We start from the raw sequence: 23998 nt of genomic DNA on the forward strand, positions 1-23998 counted from the left end.
GAGTTGATTTCCTTCCTTGTTTATTCCCTCAGTTTCCTTGTTAAAACGTAAATGAAAAAAAAAAGAAAAAAAAATTAAAAGTAAAAATAAACAAAATAATAATAATAATAATAATAATAATAATAATAATAATAATAATATTACAATAATAGTTGAGCCAAATGGATCGCACCTTATTCAAAAAATTGATTGTATTTCGAACAAAAATTGATGTCTACAGTAGCCTTCCTCCCATGAGGGCAAAAGATAAGTTTCACCCTTTTTTTTATTTGAATCTGTTTTGTTCTAGAATCTGTTTCAGTGATTCTAAAAACCCATGAAAATGGAAGCTAAATATGGCTTATTTGGTTTGGTTATGGATAAGCTGATATATATAGTCCCCATTGTAGATTAACTGTAAGAAGATTAATTTACCATATAAACTATATATTGACTAATACGATTAGTAGGTAATCCTTGCACATACTTTTCCGATATGACAGAAATATATAGTTTGCCATAATTGTTGTAATTGTTTTTCAGCAACTTTCACTTTCCAGTAAAGCAATGCACAACAAAGTCATCGTTTGATCAAAATAATTGTATTAGTGAAATATCAACCTATTTTGGCCAAAGAAAAATTGTTGGCCTTTATTAAACAATGACAAAGACAAGGCAATTAATGCAATTACTAAAAACTTACTTTCAGTAGATGGAACTATAAATATATGAATCACAAGGTTGAGTTTCGAACCTATTGTTGGCGAGTATGATAAGTAATCATGCAATGGTCATTTGGTTAGATATTACTTTATTCTTTACCAAAAATATGAAATTTTTTTTTAATTTTTTTGGGCATAATAAATAACCTAGCCTTAAGGCAATGGACGTTTCTTAGACTCATAAGTCATAACACCTCCAACAATAATTACACAAATACTAAACCACATTTGCACAAAAATCATCTGAAAGACGGGAAGATATTGGCTGCAAATTATTGTGTCTCAGTCATCATCGACGTATATGGTTTCTTGCTGAAAGAGGCCGCCAAAAACCTTCCTCACTTCTGTCTTCTCTGTCTCTTTTGCCTTTGGCTTTGGAACCTTTGGCTTTGGTGCCTCCTTTGGCTTTGGAAAAAGTGATTTTGGATCTTGCTTAACAAGAGCTTTCTTGGACGGTAGCATTTTAGCCTTAGCTTGTCCCCTGACGGTGGCAATCTGCACTTTAGGCTTCTCCTCGTCAGAAGGCTTTTGAACTGCAGTTGCTATCTGGGAACTGAATTTTTTCCAAGAAAATCCTGCGCTTAAGTCTTTTGCTTTAGTTAAGAGGCCTTCCACCGATGCGCCTGCAGCCTCTGCTTTCTCTTGGGCTTCTTCAGCTAGACTAGCAGCCCTGGCTTCTTGCTCTGAAAGCTTTTTCACTTCCTCTTCCAGCTTCTTTGCTGCATCAGCTGCTTCACGAGCTTTCTCAGCGGCTACTTTTGCCTTTTCTTCAGCTTTAGCCTTTGCAAGAGCTTCTGCATAGGCCTTCCTTCTTCCATCCTCGGGAATAGCACTTAAAAGCATGTAACAAAACCAAAATTAGGACATATTTCTTTCCCAAGCAATATAAAATCTTTTATAACTATATAATTCATGAACTAACACTCAAGCTATTTACCTGAAAAGCTCATCTACACCCTTCAATGGAGCTGATGGGCTAGTAAAAACTTCCACAACCTTTCTCATTTAGCAACCGTTAAGATATATGAGTAACAGAAAATGATAATTGAAGCCAAAGAAATAGAACAGAAAGATATAAACTATTATCCAACTTTAAGCAGACTTTGAATACTTGCATTATGCAATATACAAGTGTTTACATATAAATCACTTTTACATGGAGTCAAATCCATGCTCACAATTTATATCTCATCTTAAATTGATCCCTTTTCCACCTAAATAAACATAGACAACTGAGTTATTACCCAGCAAAGAACTCTTTAAAAGGAAGGTTTTAAGAAGCACATGGGAGAATAAATTGTATGTACCTTGTTTTCGGCCACGGTCGTGTTGGAGAAAACATCTGCCACTAGAGATGCTATCTGAGATCTTGCAACCTAACCACAATTTTCAAAAGCATTGAGCAATAAGACAAACAAAAATTATGATCAAGAAAGAAAAAAAAATTACAATGACACAGATAAAACTGCATACATTACATTATATTACATTACTTTGTAGTCGTTTGCACCAATGCTTCCTTCAGCTGACACTACAACAGCATAAGAGCTCTCTGCCAAATAATCTTCTGTCAGGGTTGTCTTTAAGAATGTGTAGCTAACGTCAGTTTCAATTACTTTTTGCAAGAACTCGGGCAGACTCAACGGTTGAGTTTGAGAGAAGAGATTGTTGAAGAATGATGTGATGCCATCAAGCACATTATAAGTTGAAGCACCCGCTGGGTTACCATCATAGACTATTGCCACATGGCCTACACCAGCTAGTTTAGCAGCTTGGATCACTTGTAAGGCGTCTGATGAGGAGACCTCGGAAGTGGGACCATTTTCACCAGGGCCAATTGTGACAACAACTTTGCTGGCATTGCCAATTGCTTTGGCTATTGATTCTGCATCTTGGAAGGTGGATTCTACTGCATTGAGGCGTTTCGATTCTTCATTGGATATGATCTGTAGTGACAAAAGTCTTGGTATGGTCCATCAATTTTGTTTTCAGTATCCTTATAGACAAATGTGGATGAGGTGAGTTGGCAGAATTGACTTTCCGGATGTATACGTTGCAGAAAGTATGTGGGACTTACTTAACATATAATTATTGCATCTCATCTCGTAATGCATATAGTGTTGAAATTTATCTCCAATTGACCCGCTTGACTTCTGACTTGGTTAATAACAGTATCCTATTTCTTCTATTTTTGCAGATTGAGATATACAATTTCCATATGAATTGGAGAATCATCTTGTTTAAGTAACATTTGATCTTCAAAAGATTCCTTAATTTGGTTCTGGTGAAACAAGGAAAGCAACCTTCTAATATTACAATCTTTGGTCTGTTGGAAGATGTTTCACTCCGTGAACAATTCGAATCAGGGATATGCATTTCGGTATAATATAAAACTAGCAAACAGAGATTATGATCCAGGGTTATTGTGGCTTTGGTTTAAGGTTGCTAACCTTGTATTTAGCGGCAAGACGAGCCAGCTCCTGGGCAGTAGCAATCTCTGGCACACCAGCCCGAACAGTGAAACCCTGCCGCAATAGCGCCTGTGCAATGCGAATGCCAGCCTGACCGGTTGCACCCGCAACAAACACAGTGCTTGGATCTTTTCTTCTTAGGTTCCCGAACGATAAACCAGTAGAAGGTTTAGTCACAACTGGGACCAAAGTTTTCACATCAGGTACCTTACCGAAGTTGAAACGGAAAGGACTATAATTACCCGAGTCTTCAGTTTGGCCATCTTCAGGATTGTCTTTAGCTTTTCCTAGCTGAAATGGAGAGAAGGGACCCGACCTTTCGGCAAACACTGTGAATCTTGGGTTCTTGAGGGTTAGCCTAGACTGGGGCGTGGTGGTCAAGATAAATGAATTGGAGGAGAGAGTTGGAGCCATGGATATGTTCACAAAAAAAAAAAATGTCAAACGTCGACCGTCTCCTTCAATTCAAGTAGTTTTCTCTGTATATTACTATTATTTCGTAGCACTCTATGCCTGTGGCTGTGGCAATTGAATTGAGTTTTATCCGGATGAGAGGAGTGATGGAATGATACCAAATAGAAATGAGCCACGTAGTCACAATTTTATCTGCCAGACGAAATCGGACACCAGCCTTTGAGCAGAACACGAGATTTTATATGTTGAACCACCAGAAAGTGACAAATAGGTCAGCATTTTATTTTGCTTCAAGCTTCATCCACTGACTTACAAAGTCGGATAAGCATGGTCCACAGAAATCAGTCGGATAAGCATGGTCCACAGAAATCAATGACGATAGCTTTCTGAGAAAAGAAATCCACATTAATAAAGACTACCCACACAGTTTCAGGTTTAAACTTTAGATCGGTTCCGTTTTGGGACTTTTAAAGTAATGATATTCTATTTCCATGGATGGGAAAAATTACCAAACAGTATCAGGCTCCTGAACAATTATAAAAATGGATTTCAGCGCCAGACAACTAAAGCTTTCGGCCGTCACTGGGAAAACGAGAAATGCATGTTCTGATAATCGACTAATAAACAATTGGCTAATTAACAAAGAAACTGCCTGAAGTAAAGCAAATAATCACCGCTTAAGCCGGCAATAAAACACTTGTGAACAAGAACCAAACCAAACTTTCGCTCATCCATTTAAGGCCATGGAACTAGATGGTTGTTTGGATCAACCTGGTTTTCACGCTGGTCATCTTCCATCTTTCTCTAAAAATGAAAATAAAAAACTAACAGAGAGAAAAGAAGGAAGGGGGTATGGAGAATTACATTTACTTCTCTGCCTAATCCAGAAGTCCTACCCAACAGATTCATCCACGGGAAAATTTTTACAGGGATATTCAGACACCACAACATGGAAAAAAGAAGCAAAAACTTAAAATTCTCTTTCAAACCGTCCAGAAATGATGACAGTACTTAAAATTATATGCACCTGTGAAATCTACTTCACATCAGAAATTTAAACATCCCACGAAAACATTTCACCATCCCGAAATTCAAAAATGCTTAAAGAGGAGAATGGCAGATAGATCATGGACCCTCAAAAGCGCTTTCTATTTCAGCGAAAAGCTACACACCTATCAGGCATGAAATCATAAATACCAGAGAAACATGCACTTCACAAAAGGCTCAACCCACGAAGAACGGTTAAAAAGCACCAATACATGAGGACTGCAGGACTGCCTAATATGACTATTCATGAAAAAGGGTTTTTCATTCTTACCATATTTCAAATAGACACTATATTGCCATCACGTGCCTAACATCCTAGAGCCGACAAGCTCAGATTCGGTTTTAATAACGGTTCCCAAAACATTAGCTGATTACGAATTGCAATAGATCAATATGTTTAAAATTTTAAGAAATATTCTTATACAGAGTTAATTGATATATATATATATATATATATATATATGACAATGTCATACGCAGAAACTTTTCGGTTCAAGCTGCCAACCATAGAGGTTAAACCAAACAAAGTGACCATAGATGTTAAACCAAATAGAGTGAGAAAGTAGGTAGCATAAATATACAAAGAGGATTCATCTCCAGACACTAATTTCTTCTCCTAAAGAGCCCATAATAGAATGAAAACTCCGCAACTGAATTGAAGAACAAATTGGAGATCTGCACATGGCCTGCTCAACCAATTCATCTACCAATTGACCATAAAGTGATTGAGAAAACTCATAACAATGCACCAGAAAAGACTTCATGTAATGTTTTATCTAAATAAACAATAAAATATTAGATCCCAAAGATCTCTTTAATTTCAACCCACAGGCATAAGTCAAACTCACATTTCACATCAATTACATCAAATAAAGCCAACCACAAAAAGCAATCAAGGCAACAACATGCCTTCACACCCATGTGAGTAAAATTATGAGGAAAACAAATTCCCAATTAAGGGAAGGCAGTTATTACCAGAAATCTAACAGCAAGGTCTGCATAAAGTTGCACTCAAGAGAAAAAGCTCAGGAAATCCTCATTTATCCATTCCTGCTGCCAGCAGTAAACACAAACAATATTAAGCAGTAACCAATATAAAGACAATCCAATTTGAAATATAAAAACTCTTAACATTAAGCATATCTGCTCAACAAAAACAAAGATAAAATAACATATTAATATTTAAAACACAAAAGATTCAGCAACTAATGCCCTTCTTTGCTTTGAGTGATTCAAGTGCCTTCTTCCTTAACTCAATTTCAAGCTTCTTCTGCTCAGTCTCTGCCTCTTCATCATCACTTGGATGACACTTCCTCATTCTTGCATGCTCACTATCTGAATTAGAGTCATCATCTTGACCTTTCATTTTAAGCTTCTCCGCATGCCGTTCTTCTCTTCTGCGACGCCGCTCCTCACGTCGTCTACGCTTCTCCTCCTTTCGTAATCTCTTCTCTTCCTTCCTCCTCCTCCTCTTAGCCTCTTTCCTGTCCTCTATTTCTGAATCATAACTAGAACCATCATCTGAAGCAACTTCATGCCTCTCAGACCTTTTATGCTTTCTCTTTTCCTTATGCTTTGTTCCGCGCTTATCACTTCCTTCAGAACCTGAATCCATTTTATGATTATTATGATCAACCTTTTCATGCAACATCGGTGAAGTTTCCACTTGGTGGTGGTGATTACTGTCCATAATATTTTGATGGGAACGGGTCTTCTCATCAGATCTTTTTCCTTCTCTCAGGTGTGACACACTCTGCTTCTCACCTTGAAATGAGTCCTCAGACAATGCTGGTGATCTCTGTAGATTAGGAGTTCCCAAACGAACCCCTTTCCCAGAAGACCTCTCACTGTGAGGAATAAGCTAGAATAATCAAACCTCTATGAACTGGTATCAAGCAAGAAGAATAGAGTTATAGTTGCAACAAAACAATACCTCTTCATTCCGGGGTCTTTCTTTCTTGATTCCATGTCATCAAACCGACTCAGAGATTCTGTAGACTGACTGCCTGTCAATCTTTCAGGAGTATGAACCTTCCTAGGAGAAACCCTCTGTTTACTGACTGGCAGTGAATGCCTATGGAAAAAATTAAACCAAACTAAATTGAACATTCATCATGCAAGAAGAGCCAACAAAAGCACCAGAATAGCAAGCAAATGATAAATTTGGAAACTAACCTGCTTCTGCTGGCTTCAGTTTTTCTCCCAGTCCCTTGATTGTCTTGCTGGCTTTTTAATTCTCTTGGTTCCCAATCAGGACTCAAACTATCACCATGAGCAATTTGCTCCCTCCTTTGCCTCATAGGACTCTCATGCGGACTTGACAACCTACAGAATCAACAATATGAAAAATAATTGCATAAGCAATGGATACCCAACAAAAAATGCAATGGATTATGATAAAAATAAAACATCCAAAAGCCAAGTTTAATAATTTACCTTCTATCTTCACTGGCAGATCGATTCCTCACATGTGATGGAGATTCAGAGACAGGAGACTTATTTGGGGACGGTGATAAAGCAGGCACTTTAACACCTGCATCCCTCGGATCCATAAGATCTTTATGAGGGACCCTCAAACTAGAGCGCCTACGTCCCACAGGAGACAACTTTCCACGCATTCTGCACCATAGAATTTTGCAATATACATTAAACTCTCCACATATTCAATCTAAGAAGTTTCAAATAAACAAAATCTGTAGGAACAGGATGTCAACATACCGTTGTCTTTCCCCTGGAGAAAGCAAAGGTGATCTTCGATCCTTTGGAGACCTCCTAACTGGTGAAGATCTACGTTGCACAGGAGACAGAGAACTCGATTGATAAGGTGAAGGAGACTTACCATCGGAAGGAGACATTGATCTACGGTTGGAAACCGGTGATCTATGTCGCACAAGAGACGATGACCTAAACCGTGGTGTTGATGAAGATCTCCGACGCCGCTGTCGCACAGGAGAGGGTGATCTACGTTGCATAGGAGGCGGTGATCTACGTCGCAAGGATGATGGAGATCTACGGCGCACAGGCAACAAAGATCTACGATGTATAGGTGAAGGAGATCTACGGTACCTACGCGAAGGAGATCTATGATACCTAGGTGAAGGAGATCTATGATGTCGAACAGGAGATGGTGATCTACGATGTCTAATTGATAATGGTGATCTATGACGTCGGATAGGAGAGGGTGATCTATGACGGTGAATCGGTGACCTTGATCTGCGATGCAAGGGTATAGGTGACCTGCGCCGATAAGGAGAATGTAATCTACGTCTTATAGGTGACGGTGATCTACGCAGAGAACGAGATCGAGATCTTCGCCTGGAATAAGGTCTTCGTCTTGCAGGAGAGCGTGATGACCGAGGTGAATTTCTAGACCAAGGAATTAGAGATTGCCTTCTTGGAGAACTGGAGAGCCGCCGAGGCTGAGGTGATCTAGATAAACTCCTAGACTTCCGTTTGTCACTGCATATAAATTCAGATACTAAAATCTCAAAAATCTTACACCAATGGAGCATTTATGAAACAATCAGACCCATATAAAAGAAACATGCAGCCACCCATGTCAAGTATAGAAAGGTAAACAGAAAATTTTCTCCAGGCCCAATGATCTGAATGCATATATTTATGCTATTAGTTGTAAAGTGAGACAAAGTACTCTGAATAGCTTCCTGAATTAGAAAATGATCTGCTGACTGATTGAGAAAGCAATCCTCTGCATATGAAACCCAAGGTATTCAATAAACATGTTTTTCAAATGCAATCCAAGAAATACAATCAAAACTTAGCATTGATTGAATTACTGAGGGGATGGAGAACGGTCAGCTGAATGTGGAGATCTAGAAACTCTGCAAGAGATTAAAACATCATAAGTGTTCTAATTTGAAAATAAAAAGTATACTTTTAAAGAAATTGCAATCAGTTACTTAAATACATATATGATATATTTTATATTGAGAAACAACTTCCCAATAATCCCTCAACTTACTGAGCTTACCCATTTGGAAAGAAAAGGTTCCCAATTAAAACCATTTTAATGCACAACTTCAAACTTCAACAAACATTAAAAAGCTTACAACTTAGGCCTTTCAAATCGGGAAGGAGGGAATGGACCTACCAAATGGAAAAAAAAAAAAGGCTACCTCAAGTTAAATAGCCAAAAACTCAATGGGCCTCCACAAGAAGAAGAAAAACTAGTTAAATTCTTAACCCACGCACCTCTTTAGAGAAAAGCCCCAACCCAACAACAGCAGCAAATTTTCAGGTGATATTGATATTATTTGATAAGTTCAGAAGCCACCTATGATAACAAATAAACATAGAAAAAAATGCATAAAATAAAAGCTGATATAAAAGAAGCTAAACTCCTCACCTCTTCCTTGCGAAACCATTCCTTTGGTCAGCATCTCTCTCATCCTCAAGACGTCCACTTGAACCCTTTGACGGCATATTCTTTGAGGATGGCTCCAACTGCGCATCACCAGCCTTTCTTTCATCCCCGTCGTCCTACAGTAGTTTGAGGTAAAGGACATGAACCCAAATAATTGCAGAAGCTAGCTGAATGCCATAAGAAACACAAACTAAAGTTAAAACCAAAAACCCAACTCTATACATTGCAACTCCAGCATGAAAAACTTAGTATTACCATCTTCCTCAATCTCTCTTGTTCAAGTTCTCTACTTTCCTCATTTTTCTTCTTCTGAATCTCATTTGCTATCCGATCTGACTCCGCCTGCAACCGCCCATGACAACATTGTTAAATGAGAAACAACAGGAGTACTGACAGAAATTCAACCAAACTCCTATAAATATTTTAACCTTTTTCTTCATAGTTTCTTCTTCTTTGGCATCCAAGAACTGTTGGGGAACACCACTTGCATTTCTCTGCGCACTAAGCAGAAGATTCCAAAGCTCTTTCATAAACTTTCCAGTATTCTTCTCCATGAATCCAGTGAGAGATATCTGAACTTGTTTGCCATTAACTTCCTGAATCATAGTCAACAACAAGATGAAGTATAAAAAAAATTGCGCCATTAACAAAACCCCGTATGAACACATGCTTATCAATAAGCCATAAGAATAAATAGACAGCCCACAGTCAAAGAAAAGATAAAATGAATGAGCATCCCGAAGCTAGCAGTATCACTTTCAAGCCAGGTCAAACTATAAATTACACAATCATTAACAGAGAAACAGAAATTATAGAGAGAATACATTATAGTATTACCTTCCCATCAAGAAGACCGTAGATGAAGTTAATAAGAACCTCATCTTCGAAACCGAGAAGCTCAGTTACCCGAGTAGCAATCCAAGGTCTAACAACATCCATCTTAACCTTTGTCATATCAACCTAAAAAAACAACAACAATGTTTTTATTTTTCATAAAATTAAACCCTAACATAGAACATTAACACCACTAATGGCATCGAAATTCCAGCGAAAAAAATAATAATGTATTTAAAAGCGAACCAGATGCTCCAATTCGGGAGCAAATTTCTGCGATTTCAGTAGCTTCGCCTGCTTATTGGAGAATCGAGTGTCTTGATCAGCCGATGTACCCTAAATTTCAAAAAATAAATTAGTCGGAAGCCGATTCAATTGCAAAGATCGAAACAATACACACAAATATATATATATATATATATATATACACACAAAAGAATTACCCGGAAAAATCCGCCCGACATTTTCTAGGGTTTGAAGAGTGATTCTTTGCCTGAGATGGCAAATGAGAGAAATATTTTGTTAGAGAGAGCGAGAGACTTATACTTGAATTTTACGCCATGAAAATCAAATGCTAGGGTTTGGGGATTTAATCGAATCGAAAAAATATCTCTGCCGAGACGCGAGAGAGCGAGAGAATATCATGTTGGGTTTGGGTTTGGGTTTGGGTTTGACTGTTTTAGGTTTTGGAATTCGTTTCCTGATGGGAATAGACAATGGGAGCCCTAAATCGGTGAAATTACAAATTTGCCTTGCCTTTAAGACGAGGGAAAAGGAATTGGTTTCTTGGATTGGATTGGGTTGGGTGGAATGCTAAGGCTTGGACTTAGTGTTATTTGGGCCCAACAATTATCCGAATTCACTTTTTCGATATAAAATAAATGTTTTTGGCAAAAAATTAGAAAAAAAAACCTAAAATTTACACTTTTATTTAGATAAATAAATTCATATATTTTTATTATACACAAATAAATCCTTAATCGTTAGTTTATATTCAAATAAAACCTCAACTTTTAATTTGTAACTAAATTAGTCTTAGCATAAATCAATTTTTAATTTAATATCGAAGTTTATTTATATACAAATGAAATAATAAAATATAATAAAAATATAAGAATTTATTTAAAAAATAATATATTTAGGAATTACTTTAATATTTTAGTCATGTGCTATACTTTAAAACAAAGGCTAATAGTAAGAACTATCATAACTTGCAAATAGCATTGCTTGAATTAATGGTGAACAAATGAAGATTAAGTAATGGTTTTTGTCTAAAAGCGATAAAACCTTAATTTGTTGGGAGAGTATTATCACCATTATTAGTAAATAAACATAAAGAATTTATTCACATTTACATATAAGTCTAATTTTGTAAGTATTTTTTTTTTTGTTGTCAATTGGGTGAAGATGGTTTTCTTTTTCCAATAGAAGAGCATGATTAGAGCAAAAAAAAAAAAAAATGTAAACCCTAATAATAGAACTCGAAATTAAGATCATTGAGAGTTGCATTGAGTTGTAAGTAACCAAGTCTCAAAATACCATTTTTTTTCTTGCCAAAGACTCAAAATACTAAAGGTACATCAACTTGTTATATTGGAACCGGTATACATAAAAATATTTTTTATTATTATTTATTTAATTTTATAGTTTTAAATATTATATTAATAAAGTTATTATTTAATATTTTAATTTAAGATATTAACTTAATAAAAATATTATAATTTTTATATATTTAACTGTAATTTATATTAAAAAAATAAATATTTTTAAAATATTATATTAAAAAAATTATTAAATTAATTTCAGATTACATTATATTAGTTACAATTTTATACAAGTGTAGATCAAATTTAATTGGATATGAAAAAATAATATTTCAATTTTAAGATCAATTATAAATTTTATAAAATCAAATCAAAGTCAAAGCGAACAAAAATCCATTACACTCCACCCGATGCTATCCTTACGCCAAATTGTCATTTAGGGAAAATATATTTGTGACTTTATATTATTTTAATGGATATTGAGCAATAAATTTTTTATATCGACAAAAATAATTCATTTAATAAACATATTTTAATCGAAAATGTTTGTTATTATTTACTAATTTAATTTAAATGATTTGCTCAATCATTTTAAAAGATGAATTAACAAAATTCAATCTCTAATTCTTGTAATTTTTTTTAATTCTTTTTAACTTTACCTTTTGTATAAAAAAAAATCAAACTTATTTGCATTCAAGTTCTTTTTTAATTACAAAATAAAAATAAATATTACTCTCTCTCCCATATAAACACACACTCAAAAATAAAATAAAATAAAAATTGCCAATGAAGATTAAGGATGAGAGGACACATTTGTATTTCTCTAGAAGATGTTAATTTCAGGAAAGAAGGACCGTAAAAGGTAGAATTTTAATTTTAGGAAAGAAGGACCATAAAAGGTAAAAATTACAGCAGATGCTAAATTTGGAGAATCAGCACCGTTCTTTCCAAATGGGACCCATTATCAAACAAATCTGACGTGGCTTAGATCAAACTCAGCTGTCCTCTGCTCCCTCCATAATAAAAATAAACCCCAAAAACATAATATTGAAAAAAAAAAAAATCCTAGAAAAAGCGCATTAGCTAAATCACTCCTCCGTCGACGACTGGATGAGCTCTTCAGATTACGCCACGTGGATTCACTCTTTATAATCGGATGCAAACCTATTTATATTCCACTCTTTATCCGACTTTTCTCGTCCGCCCCTCTTTCTTCAGTTACGATTCTCCTAAGCCCTAGACTCCCTTCTCTAATTTCATCCAATCGATCAAATTTTAGGACTTCGCTTCCCATGCTTCTCTCCTTGTTCTCCTAAAATTTTTCGCGAGAAAAAAAAGAATCCGAGAATTATTTCTTTGTTTGGAAGAAAAGAAAAAGAAGAATCCGAGGAGGAAGGGGAGCTTGATAGAAGATTCGAGAAAAAATGGCCTCGTCGACGACGAGCACGGTGTACATCCATGTCATCGAAGATGTCATCAGCAAGGTTCGCGATGAGTTCATCAACAACGGTGGACCAGGCGAAACTGTCCTCAACGAACTCCAAGGAGTAAAACTACTCTTTTCATTTCCCTTTTTATTCGATTTTTTAAAAAAAATTTAGGGTTTGATTTCGTTATTTTAGAAACGAAAAAAACTTTCTTTTTGGGGATTTGGATTTGATCTGATTGAAGCATTAGGGTTTTTGATAAATGTTATCGAAATGAACGTATCTAGTTAAATTGATTGCTTTGGGATGTTGGATTTAGATTTGGGAAATGAAGATGATGCAAGCGGGAGTGATAAGCGGTCTGACAGAGAGGTCTTCCGGCCAGAAACAGCCCACACTCGGTGGCCCAATTACTCCTGTGCACGATCTTAATGTTCCTTATGAAGGAAATGAGGAGTACGAAACTCCTACAGCTGATATGCTTTTCCCTCCGGTAATGAGTTCTGTTTTGAGTGCTTTTATGAATGCAAATTGTGGTTGATAGTTTTGTTTTTGTGGTATTTTGATGTGGGGTTTTTAATTGTGTAGACTCCGTTGCAAACACCTGTTCCTACACCATTGGCGGGAGCTGCAGATGGTTCTATGTATAACATCCCTACTGGAAGTAGTGATTATCCTACCCCTGTGAATGATAGCGGCGGTAATACTGATGTAAAAGGTGGAAGGCCAAGCCCTTACATGGTAAGCAATGCTCTGTTAGTGCCACTTTCCTTTAGGAAACATTGTGTTACAGTTGTAATTTTCTGCTTGCCACTGAAAGGAAAAAGTAGCTTTGTTGGGTTGTTGTAGATTTATTGCTGATATATTATTTTTGTTTTTCCTTCTGCAGCAATCTCCTTCTCCATGGTCGAACCAAAGAACCCCACTAAGTGTTGATGTTAATGTCGGTAAGTATGACGTCAAAAGAGAAATCAGTTCTAACCCACTATGATTTTTTGTTAATAATGATAAATGCTATTTTCTTGTAGCTTATGTGGAAGGGCGGGATGAGGTGGACAGAGGAACCTCTCATCAACCCCTGACACAGGTAACTCCTATTATGAGTAACATTACAACTGCATAATGATGTCTGGTATTCTCTGGTTTGAGGAGAACTCATGGGTAATGGAAAAAGGGGTTCATATCCCAAAGGTTTAAATTGAATCTTTTGGGAAATATTTCCCTCAATAATCCTTGTTTCCATGTCAAAATGAACTGTTATCACTTAAGTTGGTGATTAATATTGGAGAAAATTTCAGGACTTCTTTATGATGTCTTCTGGAAAGAGAAAACGTGAGGATTTTGCTAAACAATATCCCAATGGTGGATATAATATACCCCAACAAGATGGAGCTGGAGATTCTACATCTGAAGTTGCAAAGGCAGAGGTTAGTTGTTTCCCATCTAGCATATGCGTTCATTGGACATTGTTGTGTTACTGCTATCCTGGTTAGAAATCTTATATGGATGTGTGTGGCGCTGGTAGATCTCAAATCTATCTCCATTTGTATGTGGATCAGGGATTTTCCTATCTTACCCAAAAACTTATAGAATCCTTATTTTCTTTTTAATTTTCTTTGGGGCAAGGAAAAGGATTCTTGAATTGTTGTTGCTGCAGCCTAATCGAAAAATATAATAGTAATTCAAGCCTTTTGACTTATATGAAACTTGGAATTACTTTAATTACATGCATTCGAAGACCCAAGATCCATTGCCTGTTATCATTTGCTAAGGGCTTTATGCAGGTGAGAGCTTTCCTGGTTATCAATCTAACATCACTTGATAAACCATTGACAGATGGAAAGAAATCTGTTTTATCTGGTTAAAACAGTAATATTGACATGAGAATTGAAAGATTAACCTAATTCATTTGTAGTCCTCATTGTTCTCCTGTAGTCCTTTGTGATGGCTTCATGTTCTTTTGATCAAATACTGATTATTTCGTATTTGGTAGGGGACTAGGACTAGTTTCTTCTATATAAATGGAGAATAAAGGAGTGATAAGTTGATTACTATTGCTTGACACAGATCAAGGTCTTCCCTGAAGTTCTGTTTCTGGACTGTATTAGAGGTATGACAGTCTTCTGTCTAGGTGCAGGTTTTAGGTTAGCTGTCATTAAGTGTTTTATGAATCAGGAAAGAATCTTCTCAAGGGTTAAAACGATGTGTTGTTGAGTATATTTTGAGCTAACAAGAGAATGTTATCACATGTTAAAGCTGTTGGCAGACAGTACGTGACACTCGTTGGGATCAGTCTGATAAGATGAGGTTGCTCAACTCCACTTACTAGTGAAATTGCTGCTGCAATTTAGTGACTGAGTGTCTGCTTATTCATTTCTCTGTCAACTCCATGAATATATCATTGGTTACTGGCTACTGCAGTCTTGCAAGTTGTCCTTTTGTGGATACTGTTTCCTTTGGAGAGGGATTCCCAGTATGAAACATCTGTAATCTGAAGGATTCCCTATGCTATACCTGTTAATCTACAATTCTTTTATCTATTACTTTTGGATCTGCTCCAGATAAGCTGTTTTTTGTCCCCACATTCTTTTCTTTTTTGCTTGCTTAACTTTTCTCTTAATATAAATGCAAAAGTAAACATAGTCCAAGTTCCGGGCTATAATTTGATTAATATTTATAATGAAACTATTTTATTCTAATTGAAACCAGAAGGGTATTTTTATACCAGAATCATTGTTTGAATATTTAAGCTTTTATTAGTTATGTGTTATATACCTTACTTAATCATATAGTTCTAAACTCTCAGGGAAGTAATGGCAGTTATTTCTTGGGTAGATGTGACTCAGCAACCACTGCAAAAAGCAAGATCTTAGCACACTTAGCTAGGTCATCTTCAAAGATTCCTCAACTGGATGGACCAATTCCTGATCCATATGATGATATGCTTTCTACTCCCAATGTAAGTGTCATATGCTTTTTTAAGTTGACTCCTAATCTAATTTTATGTAATTCTGCAACTTACTTTGTGCATAGGGTTTGCAATGGACCTTTTCTCTTAGTTTCTTGTGTGTATCATTGGATAGTTTACTAACTTACAGGCTGTTGCCTTTTGATTTTCTACTCACCTTGAAGATATACAATTACCAAGGAGTTGTCAATGAAGACTACAATGTAGTGAACACACCAGCTCCTAATGGTAACTTTAATCAATGAACAAACTGAGGATTGCATCATTTTGTACTTCGATTATATGGCTGTTCCTCTCTCTCTCTCTCATCTAAGAACCTTGTTTATATTTTGGTTGACCTGCTTTTCTTGTTTTCTTGTCAGACCTTCAGGCTGCCACTCCTGCCCCTGTTGCCCAAAATGATATAGGACATGATGATGATGATGAGCCATTGAATGAAGATGATGATGATGATGATTTGGATGATGTGGACCAGGGAGAGGAGTTGAACACACAGCATTTAGTTTTGGCTCAATTTGACAAGGTAATTTTGCTATTTCTGCAGCATGCATTATTTCTGCTCATAACCTTTATGGGGCATTTGGTTGTGTGGAATCTAAGATTTTCTCACGGAATGTTGTTGTTGGGTATTCAAATTGCCATGTTTAGTTCGAAGGTATCAGATTTCTAGGGGTAATTTTTTATTTCCAACAATACCCAAAGTCTCGGAATTATAAACTCACCTCTCCCTATGGTTTCTTAAGATTTCAGGAGGAAAGTGACATTTGTCCCACATTTGACCCTAATAAAAGATATTTTCTTTCTATTTCACTCCAACGAAAATCACCGTATGAGAATTTAGTAATTGTGGATTGCTTTTGTTTTAAAAAAATTTTTAATCGAGTGCTCCTTTTTTTTATATTTTCCCACTCAAGTACTGTGTTTGTAAGCCTTGAAATGCAATAATTGTGATTATTTATTGCGTTTCTTTGAACAGAAATGCAGTATTTGACTTGATGGCTTTTGATCTAATGAGTATTTAGAAACACGGTATTTGGCATTTATTTTTTTTTCTTGATGGCTTTTGATTTAATGAGCATTTATTATGGGTTTGTCAATTGCTGCGTTTCTTTGAAGCTAAATGCAGTCATTATTCATTGTTTTTATTCAATTGCTATGTGTTATTGATGACTATTTGTTTTTATTTTATAATTGATCACTCGAATACTGCGTTTTTTGCGCTTCTTGAATGAAATTAATGTAGTAATTGACGTATTGTTGTGTTTGTTATGTAGTGAAGTGAAGGATATTATAGTAAAAATATATGATTAAGTAATCTCAGATTTCTTCCAACCAAACACAGGAATCTAAAACGGGATGCTATAAAAAATCACACTTCCCCGGAATCACGCTTTCCCGGGGATCACATTTTCTTCTTGAGTCTAAGAATTTACGAACCAAACGCCCCTTACAGTAATTTGTATTTATACAAGTTTGGATAGTCCCATTTCTCTTCCATGTAGATAATAAATGCATTATATATTTTTGTTTGTAGGTGACTCGTACAAAGAGCCGATGGAAGTGCACACTGAAGGATGGCATCATGCATATAAGCAATAAGGACATTCTCTTTAATAAGGTGTGCTTGTCACTTAATAATATATGGCGTTTTTTTACACTTTGATGCTTTCTGTTTTCTAATTTTGTCTGTCACTGTTCCTAATTAAAGCCAAGTTTTTTTTTTTTTAATTGTTGAATGCTATTATGTTTTGCAGGCAATGGGCGATTTTAACTTCTGATTTTGTTAGAGAAATGTCTATTCACCATCATATTGCAGCGGTTGCTTTAAAAGAGCAAATCAAGGGGTGTTATTGGGTGTTTCTTAATTTTTCTTTAGTTAATATTAGAGTGAAAGCTTGATGGAAGGGCATGGGATGCTTCTTTGTAATGCCTTCCTTTAGACTCGGGTAGATGGCTGTCATATTGTACATAAAGGAAAGAGCTTTTTCGGCCTTAGAATGGATTACTACTACTTGAGATGCTTCATGAAGTTTTAAAAATTTCTGTAATGGAATATATAATTTCATTTATGCTATATACTTAGACGGCTTGGTTAATGTAAGAATCCCATTGTTTTCTTTTTGGTTTCAAAATCGAAACCAACTCTTCCCTTCTACTTTGCTTGCTTTTAGTTGAATTACCGCCCTTGCTTGTATTGAAAGGCATAAACAACATATTTATTTGAACTTGTGATTTTGATTTTGACTAGAATTACATTGAACAAGTTTGAACAGATTGTGATTTGCTTGGGGTGGTAGCATGCAAAGTCTCCTGTGTTCTCGATCGTCAGACTGCTTGTTCCTTGAGTATTTTGTTCTTACCTCATTAGTTTTTTTTCAAGGCAACAATTTGTTATTGTAAAGCATCAACCGGCAGAGGAATAGAGAGAATCCCATTTTTGAGATGGTTAAAACAAGTGGCAAATCAACAACGATAACTCTGTAAGACAAATCTGATGATCATCTTTCTTACAAGCAAAAGAATAGGCAACAACAAATCACCCAATGCATTATACAAGATTAAAGACACTGGTATTGACAATGGAGGAAAGATCCCCATCGATCAAGACACAATAATTTATGAACAAAACTGATAAATCTACCTCATAAGGTCGGAAAACACAAAGGTGGGCCATATAATGTACAGATATGCAGAACAAAAAAATCACTGTGCATCATTGACAAGAACACATTTGTTTTGAAACAAAGCCATAAAAGTGGAAGCCTCCACATATCCTGCACCAGCTGGTTGTTTCCAGCCAAATGCAGTTGGTGTTGGTGTTGATGCTGGTGTTGCAGCTTCCTTGTCATCAATTGGAAACAAAAATTCTTCTGTCCCTGGGAATGGATTGGGTGATAAAGCCAGCGGTGTCAGTAGGGGAATCGGAGTTGCAGCTTCAGAATTCCCAGTACAAGGCCCAAAAGGGCTGATCCTGGCAGCGGCAGCTTTCATCTGATCGAGCTTAAGAGATGCTGGGGCATGCTTTTGTAGCCTGGTGGGTGGCTTCCCTTCTTTGGTTTTGCTTATGCCAGTAACTTGTATCTCAAATATGTTCCTACGGTCCTCCATTCTTGAAATGTAACTTGCCAGAAAAATGATCTCTACCTTTTTCTTTCTTCTGTCTCTCTCAATACTCCAAAGAATAGACAAAGAGAAAGGGGGAGATATCAAGGGCTTGTCTTGGAAACCGGGAAATATAGGGTCAGTTAATAGGGTGGAACAATAGTAAAGGAAAGACGTTTTTGAAAGACAGTTATCAACTTACGGGCATCGGTCACTTACTCAAAATTACTGATGCCATACATTATTTTGAGTGGCTAATATTTTTCTAATTCCCCAAGTCAAACACATCATTATCATTCTTCCATTTTGGGGACAAAAAAAAAGGGTCAAAATTAAAAAGAGAGTTAAAACGAAAATCTGAGACAGCTAATAGAAAAAAGTTTAGGAAAATATGAAAAAACTTATCATTCATCCTCCTTCTATGAATAACCAAAAAAACTCAACAGAAATATAAAGTTTGAACAGGAACCAAAAAAATGGCTTAAGATTTTATACAGATGGATTATCAGACAGAATGAATATTCATAGTTTTTTTCTAAAAATAAATAAAAAGTTTTTATCCCGAAAACCAATTTTATTATATATTATCTCTCAATTATTAACTATTAATGATTAATTTAAATGGTAGAAAGAGTGGTTTTTTTTTTTCTGTTTAATAAAAAAAAAGTGCAATTATTGGGTATACCATTGGATATAGCTGACATAAAAATCAAAATCCCCGAATGGATACAAAGTTCAAAATTTCAAGAAAATTTAAGAAAAGAATAACACATTTCACATCAAAACAAATAAAATAAAAACAGAAAGAAGATAAAAGCGGGAAGATTACCTACCAGCCGTTAGATTTTCATTCATTCCTTTTGTTTTGGGTTCTCTGATCTTTTCTTCTATGGCTTGCAGTGTCACTCCTCAGCCTTTGCTGAACCTCGAACTCTCGCACTCACACCAACCAAAGAAACTGCACCCTTTCTCCTTCTGTTCCTTCACTAATAAGCCAAGACTCTCTCCAAAGCCTCTTTCCTCTCATGCCAATGATTACACAAAGATTAACATTTTTTCAAGTCCATCACTGTTTTCTAGTCGGAAACCCAGATCCCATGTAAAGTATTATCAACTATGATTTCTTTTAAACTTTGGGTTGTTTTTAAATCATGGTAGCGATTTCTCGAATCAATATCTAGCGATAGTTTTACGGATCTAACAGAATTACTTATAGCTGACTCAGCTTACCAAGAGCCCTTTTCCTGGTCTTCAGTGATTTTACCGTACGTTTTTAATCTTATTTTCTTCTATTTGATGTATTTTTTTACCTTTTCCTTTAATTTTTTTTCCTTCTTTAATTTTTGGGTTGAATTGATGGTTTTTTTTTGGAGTAAAAAAATTTGAAGAAAGGAATAATAAAGGGTAGATCATAGATTGTTTTCATGAAAAGTTTCCTTTAATCTACTGTCAATTTCGTGACTTAACTGAGTTTTGATTATTGTAATCAGATTTTTGTTCCCAGCTCTGGGAGGGTTATTGTTTGGGTATGACATTGGTGCCACCTCTGGTGCTACAATCTCTTTCCAGGTGCTTCAACGGACTACTGTTTTTCTTGTAGCTTTATCCAGTTAACTCACCATTTGATGTTTAGTTCAGTAGCATTAACCACATTAAAAAGATTCTATTATTGTATCTAATTTGTTTTATTGATAATTTCAGTCACCTGAGCTTAGTGGCACTACTTGGTTCATCCTTTCAGCTGTTCAGCTTGGTCTAGCGGTATGATTTCTTGGTTATACTTGAACAATTGCTGCATCATTTGTGGACATTTGCAGTCTTGTTCTGTCAATAATCAATGATAATGTATTTTTTTTCTAATTATTTGGGCTTAAGTGCAGGTCAGTGGCTCCCTTTATGGGGCCCTTCTTGGTTCCCTCCTAGTCTATCCAATTGCAGATTTCCTTGGTATTCCTTTATTCATCTTCTTCATCATAGTTGGAGCTGGAGCTTATACATATGAATTTTACATAACCAATATTTTTTATTTGTGCATGAAGGAAGGAGGAGGGAACTCATTATTGCTGCTCTATTATGTGTGCTTGGTGGAGTGCTGACTGCTTATGCTCCAGGCCTTAATGTTCTCTTAGTAGGACGTCTACTCTATGGCCTGGGTATTGGATTAGTGAGTTTCACAAAACTAAATGCTCATATTTCTGGTAGATTTATTATGATGTGCTTACTTGTAACATCTTGCATAGAAGCGATATGACAGGCCATGCATGGGGCTCCACTCTACATAGCAGAAACTTGCCCATCTCAAACACGTGGTACTAATATCTCTGAAGCAACTATTCATAGTTCTGGGAATTTTGGTAAATTTTTAAAGATGTTGTATAATACCTACTTTATTTCTTTGTAAACAAGCTGAGCTGAAGTATGGATTCCTCTTTAGTTGGGCTATTTTGTGGGAAGCTTCCAAATTAATGCTGTTGGGGGGTGGCGATACATGTATGGGAGCAGTGCCCCAATTGCATTACTTATGGGACTAGGCATGTGGAGTCTCCCACCATCACCACGCTGGTTACTTCTTTGAGCTGTTCAAGGTAAAGGATCTTTACAAGAATACAAAGAGAAGGCCGTCCTTGCTCTAAGCAAACTACGGGGTCGGCCTCCTGGTGATGAAGCATCTGAGAAGCAAATAGAAGATACCCTAATCTTAGTGAATTCTGCCTATATGGATCAGGAATCTGAAGGAAATTTCTTGGAGGTATTTCAGGGGCCAAGTTTGAAAGCCTTCATTATCGGTGGAGGTTTAGTCCTTTTTCAACAGGTACCTCTTCCTCCTTGCTGATCCATGCTGTTTATTAATTTATAATTATTATTCCTATGTTTTTTTGTTAATAAACATATGAGGAAGGAATTCTAAGCGTACAGAATTTTATGTTAAATGGCTTATATACAACCTGATTATGACAGATAACTGGCCAACCAAGTATTCTGTATTATGCTGGTCCAATTCTACAGGTACTGATAATTGAAAGCTATTCTCATCTTTCCAGTGTTTTTGAAATGGATCATATTATGTAATGTCAATTATCTGAAACATATGATATAATAGCTTTTGTAAGATTGTTTCTTAAGAGTGCTGGATTCTCTGTGGCTGCTGATGCTACCCGCCTTTCGGTTGTGGTAGGCTTGTTCAAGGTAACTCTTAAAAGATCTTGTTATTTAACTTTTGAATTATCATGTTACCTTCTTTAGTACGATGATTAAGTACTGTTTTCTACAGTTACTAATGACTTGGATTGCTGTTGTAAAAGTTGATGATCTTGGTAGAAGAACTTTGCTGATCGGAGGTGTTGGTGGGATTGTATGTAAACTATTCCCCTCCTTTCTGTTTAACTGTTTTGGCCTTTGGTATGTTAGTTTGCAAAGATAATTATAGAAGTTTATATTGCTTTTCAAAACTCATTGCACTGCAGGCTCTATCCTTGTTTCTGCTTTCTGCTTACTACAAATTTCTTGGAGAAGTCCCTTTTGTTGCTGTGGCTGCTCTACTTCTCTATGTTGGTTGCTATCAGGCCAGTATTTTTGTCGTTTGCTTGTTGGCATTGGTGGCACTGACTTGAAGAGTGGGACTGTGACACCTTCTAGGATAACAAATTTCATCTTTGTTTCTTTTCTTTCCTGAAGTTTCTACATATCAAAAGAAATATAAAGCTTCAACATAGAATTTGGAAAAAGAGAATACTGTTAAAAAAAAAAAAGATTCAGAAGTGAGCTAATATTTGTTCATGTGTTGTCAGATTTCATTCGGGCCTATCAGTTGGCTAATGGTGTCGGAAATTTTCCCACTACTAACAAGAGGGAAAGGGATTAGTCTTGCAGTTCTCACTAACTTCGGTTCAAATGCTATTGTTACCTTTGCATTCTTACCATTGAAGGTAACGGTTCAATTTTCAACAGTGTACTTATTTCAAAGTTGCTTTCTTATTATTTTTCATGCTTCAAATTTCACTTGACTGTTGTGATTTGATTTTCTGCAGGAGTTGCTAGGAGCAGAAAATCTTTTCCTTCTTTTTGGTGCCATTGCTCTGTTATCACTTTTGTTTGTGGTACTCAACGTCCCAGAGACTAAAGGTTTGAGCTTGGAAGAAATTGAATCCAATATCTTGAAGTAAAAGCTCAGCAATGCCCACTTTGATCATAATTTCAGTGAATAAGTAACCACCATTAGTCCGCAAAGTGAAACTTCACTTTGGGATTTGTCAGACTACTATTTTAGATGAACCTTTCTAGTGACATGTAAATGGAGTTGTATGTATGATAATCATTGTTACTGTAACTGATGAATCATGGCCTTCTTAAAACAGTTGTCATGATGGAGATATTATTGTGTATTCAATTGAAAAGCCAGCAAAATAGGGTTGAGTTTGATTTCTTTCTTAACACAAAATCAAAGTCTTAAGCCAATAAACATATAATTTAATGTTATTGGTAAATCAATGGTAAGTTGGAAGAGAAAAAATGGAGTTAAAGAGTTCATCAGGCTTAACCTGGGAGCAGTAACTTCCAAGTTAAAATTTTAGCAGGATTAAAATCAAGATTTTGTCGAGACAGCAACTAAAGGAAAAATAAATTCAAATAAAAGAAACAAAAAGCTAAAAAAAAAAAGAGATATTGCTTTTGTCCTACCAAACTAACTTGTTAGATTGGTAGCCATTGAATTATTAAATCTTGATCAAGTTTAACCAATGATAAAAATTCAAGTAGCTAATTAAATAAGCCCTGAAAACCATTATATGTAGTAAATTAATTTTAGAAGATACATGTACCTATCTTTATCATTCATTTATGAGTGAACTTGGACCGCCACTAATTCTACATGTTGATTATTCATTTGTCAGTCAAGTGAGATGAAGTAAAGCTCATTCTTTTCCCCTTTTTTAATGGGGAAATTCCTAAGTGGACTTAGACCGCCGCTAATTTACCTTTTTTGAGACACGTTTTCCATGTTATTCCCAGGGGTAATGACAATTCTTAATGGTTAATAGTAATCGACTTGTGGAACAAAATTTGACCCAAAGTAGGTCAGTTGCCTAGCATTGACTGTTGAATTCATGA

General features: G+C 35.9%; 4 protein-coding genes and 1 pseudogene across 7 annotated transcripts; 2 read left to right on the forward strand and 3 right to left on the reverse strand.

The window, feature by feature from the left end:
- Positions 1–675: 675 nt before the first annotated feature.
- LOC111284682 (protein PLASTID TRANSCRIPTIONALLY ACTIVE 16, chloroplastic-like) lies at positions 676–3972 on the reverse strand. Its single transcript, XM_022873527.2, has 5 exons — positions 3152–3972; positions 2195–2647; positions 2009–2077; positions 1639–1697; positions 676–1533 (listed from the first exon to the last, which is right to left on the reverse strand). The coding sequence occupies exons 1-5, from the start codon at positions 3584–3586 to the stop codon at positions 984–986; spliced, it is 1566 nt and encodes a 521-aa protein (XP_022729262.1). The 5' UTR covers positions 3587–3972; the 3' UTR covers positions 676–983.
- Positions 3973–5644: 1672 nt separating this feature from the next.
- On the reverse strand, positions 5645–10532 carry LOC111284681 (uncharacterized). Of its 2 annotated transcripts, XM_022873520.2 has the most exons (13): positions 10295–10532; positions 10098–10187; positions 9855–9977; positions 9446–9613; positions 9273–9359; positions 9000–9133; positions 8431–8475; positions 8286–8342; positions 7352–8092; positions 7070–7252; positions 6809–6958; positions 6567–6707; positions 5645–6480 (listed from the first exon to the last, which is right to left on the reverse strand). In XM_022873520.2, the coding sequence occupies exons 1-13, from the start codon at positions 10313–10315 to the stop codon at positions 5832–5834; spliced, it is 2589 nt and encodes an 862-aa protein (XP_022729255.2). In that variant the 5' UTR covers positions 10316–10532; the 3' UTR covers positions 5645–5831. The 2 variants fall into 2 exon arrangements, with proteins under 2 accessions (XP_022729255.2, XP_022729256.2); XM_022873521.2 differs by lacking the exons at positions 8286–8342; positions 8431–8475.
- Positions 10533–12593: 2061 nt separating this feature from the next.
- Positions 12594–17886, forward strand: LOC111284843 (transcription initiation factor IIA large subunit-like). The gene is made up of 11 exons (XM_022873865.2): positions 12594–12942; positions 13142–13315; positions 13411–13563; positions 13712–13769; positions 13851–13909; positions 14121–14249; positions 15629–15781; positions 15955–16018; positions 16153–16313; positions 17325–17408; positions 17545–17886. The coding sequence occupies exons 1-11, from the start codon at positions 12820–12822 to the stop codon at positions 17566–17568; spliced, it is 1182 nt and encodes a 393-aa protein (XP_022729600.1). The 5' UTR covers positions 12594–12819; the 3' UTR covers positions 17569–17886.
- Positions 17887–18274: 388 nt separating this feature from the next.
- Positions 18275–19864, reverse strand: LOC111284844 (uncharacterized). Of its 2 annotated transcripts, none has more exons than XM_089761732.1 (2): positions 19726–19864; positions 18275–18962 (listed from the first exon to the last, which is right to left on the reverse strand). In XM_089761732.1, exon 2 carries the CDS (start codon positions 18896–18898, stop codon positions 18494–18496), a length of 405 nt encoding a protein of 134 aa, XP_089617858.1. In that variant the 5' UTR covers positions 18899–18962; positions 19726–19864; the 3' UTR covers positions 18275–18493. The 2 variants fall into 2 exon arrangements, with proteins under 2 accessions (XP_089617858.1, XP_089617857.1); XM_089761731.1 differs by having other exon boundaries at positions 18275–19008; positions 19726–19855.
- LOC111286522 (D-xylose-proton symporter-like 3, chloroplastic) lies at positions 19782–23311 on the forward strand (annotated as a pseudogene). Its single transcript, XR_016342655.1, has 14 exons — positions 19782–19991; positions 20051–20157; positions 20383–20461; positions 20594–20653; positions 20773–20839; positions 20932–21056; positions 21147–21246; positions 21327–21704; positions 21851–21898; positions 22016–22078; positions 22164–22244; positions 22357–22455; positions 22681–22818; positions 22921–23311. The product of XR_016342655.1 is annotated as a D-xylose-proton symporter-like 3, chloroplastic (transcript).
- Positions 23312–23998: the final 687 nt, after the last annotated feature.

Source organism: Durio zibethinus, chromosome 6, assembly GCF_047325235.1.
Source record: "Durio zibethinus cultivar Kanyao isolate XHJ-2024 chromosome 6, ASM4732523v1, whole genome shotgun sequence".
NCBI classification, from domain to species: domain Eukaryota; kingdom Viridiplantae; phylum Streptophyta; class Magnoliopsida; order Malvales; family Malvaceae; genus Durio; species Durio zibethinus.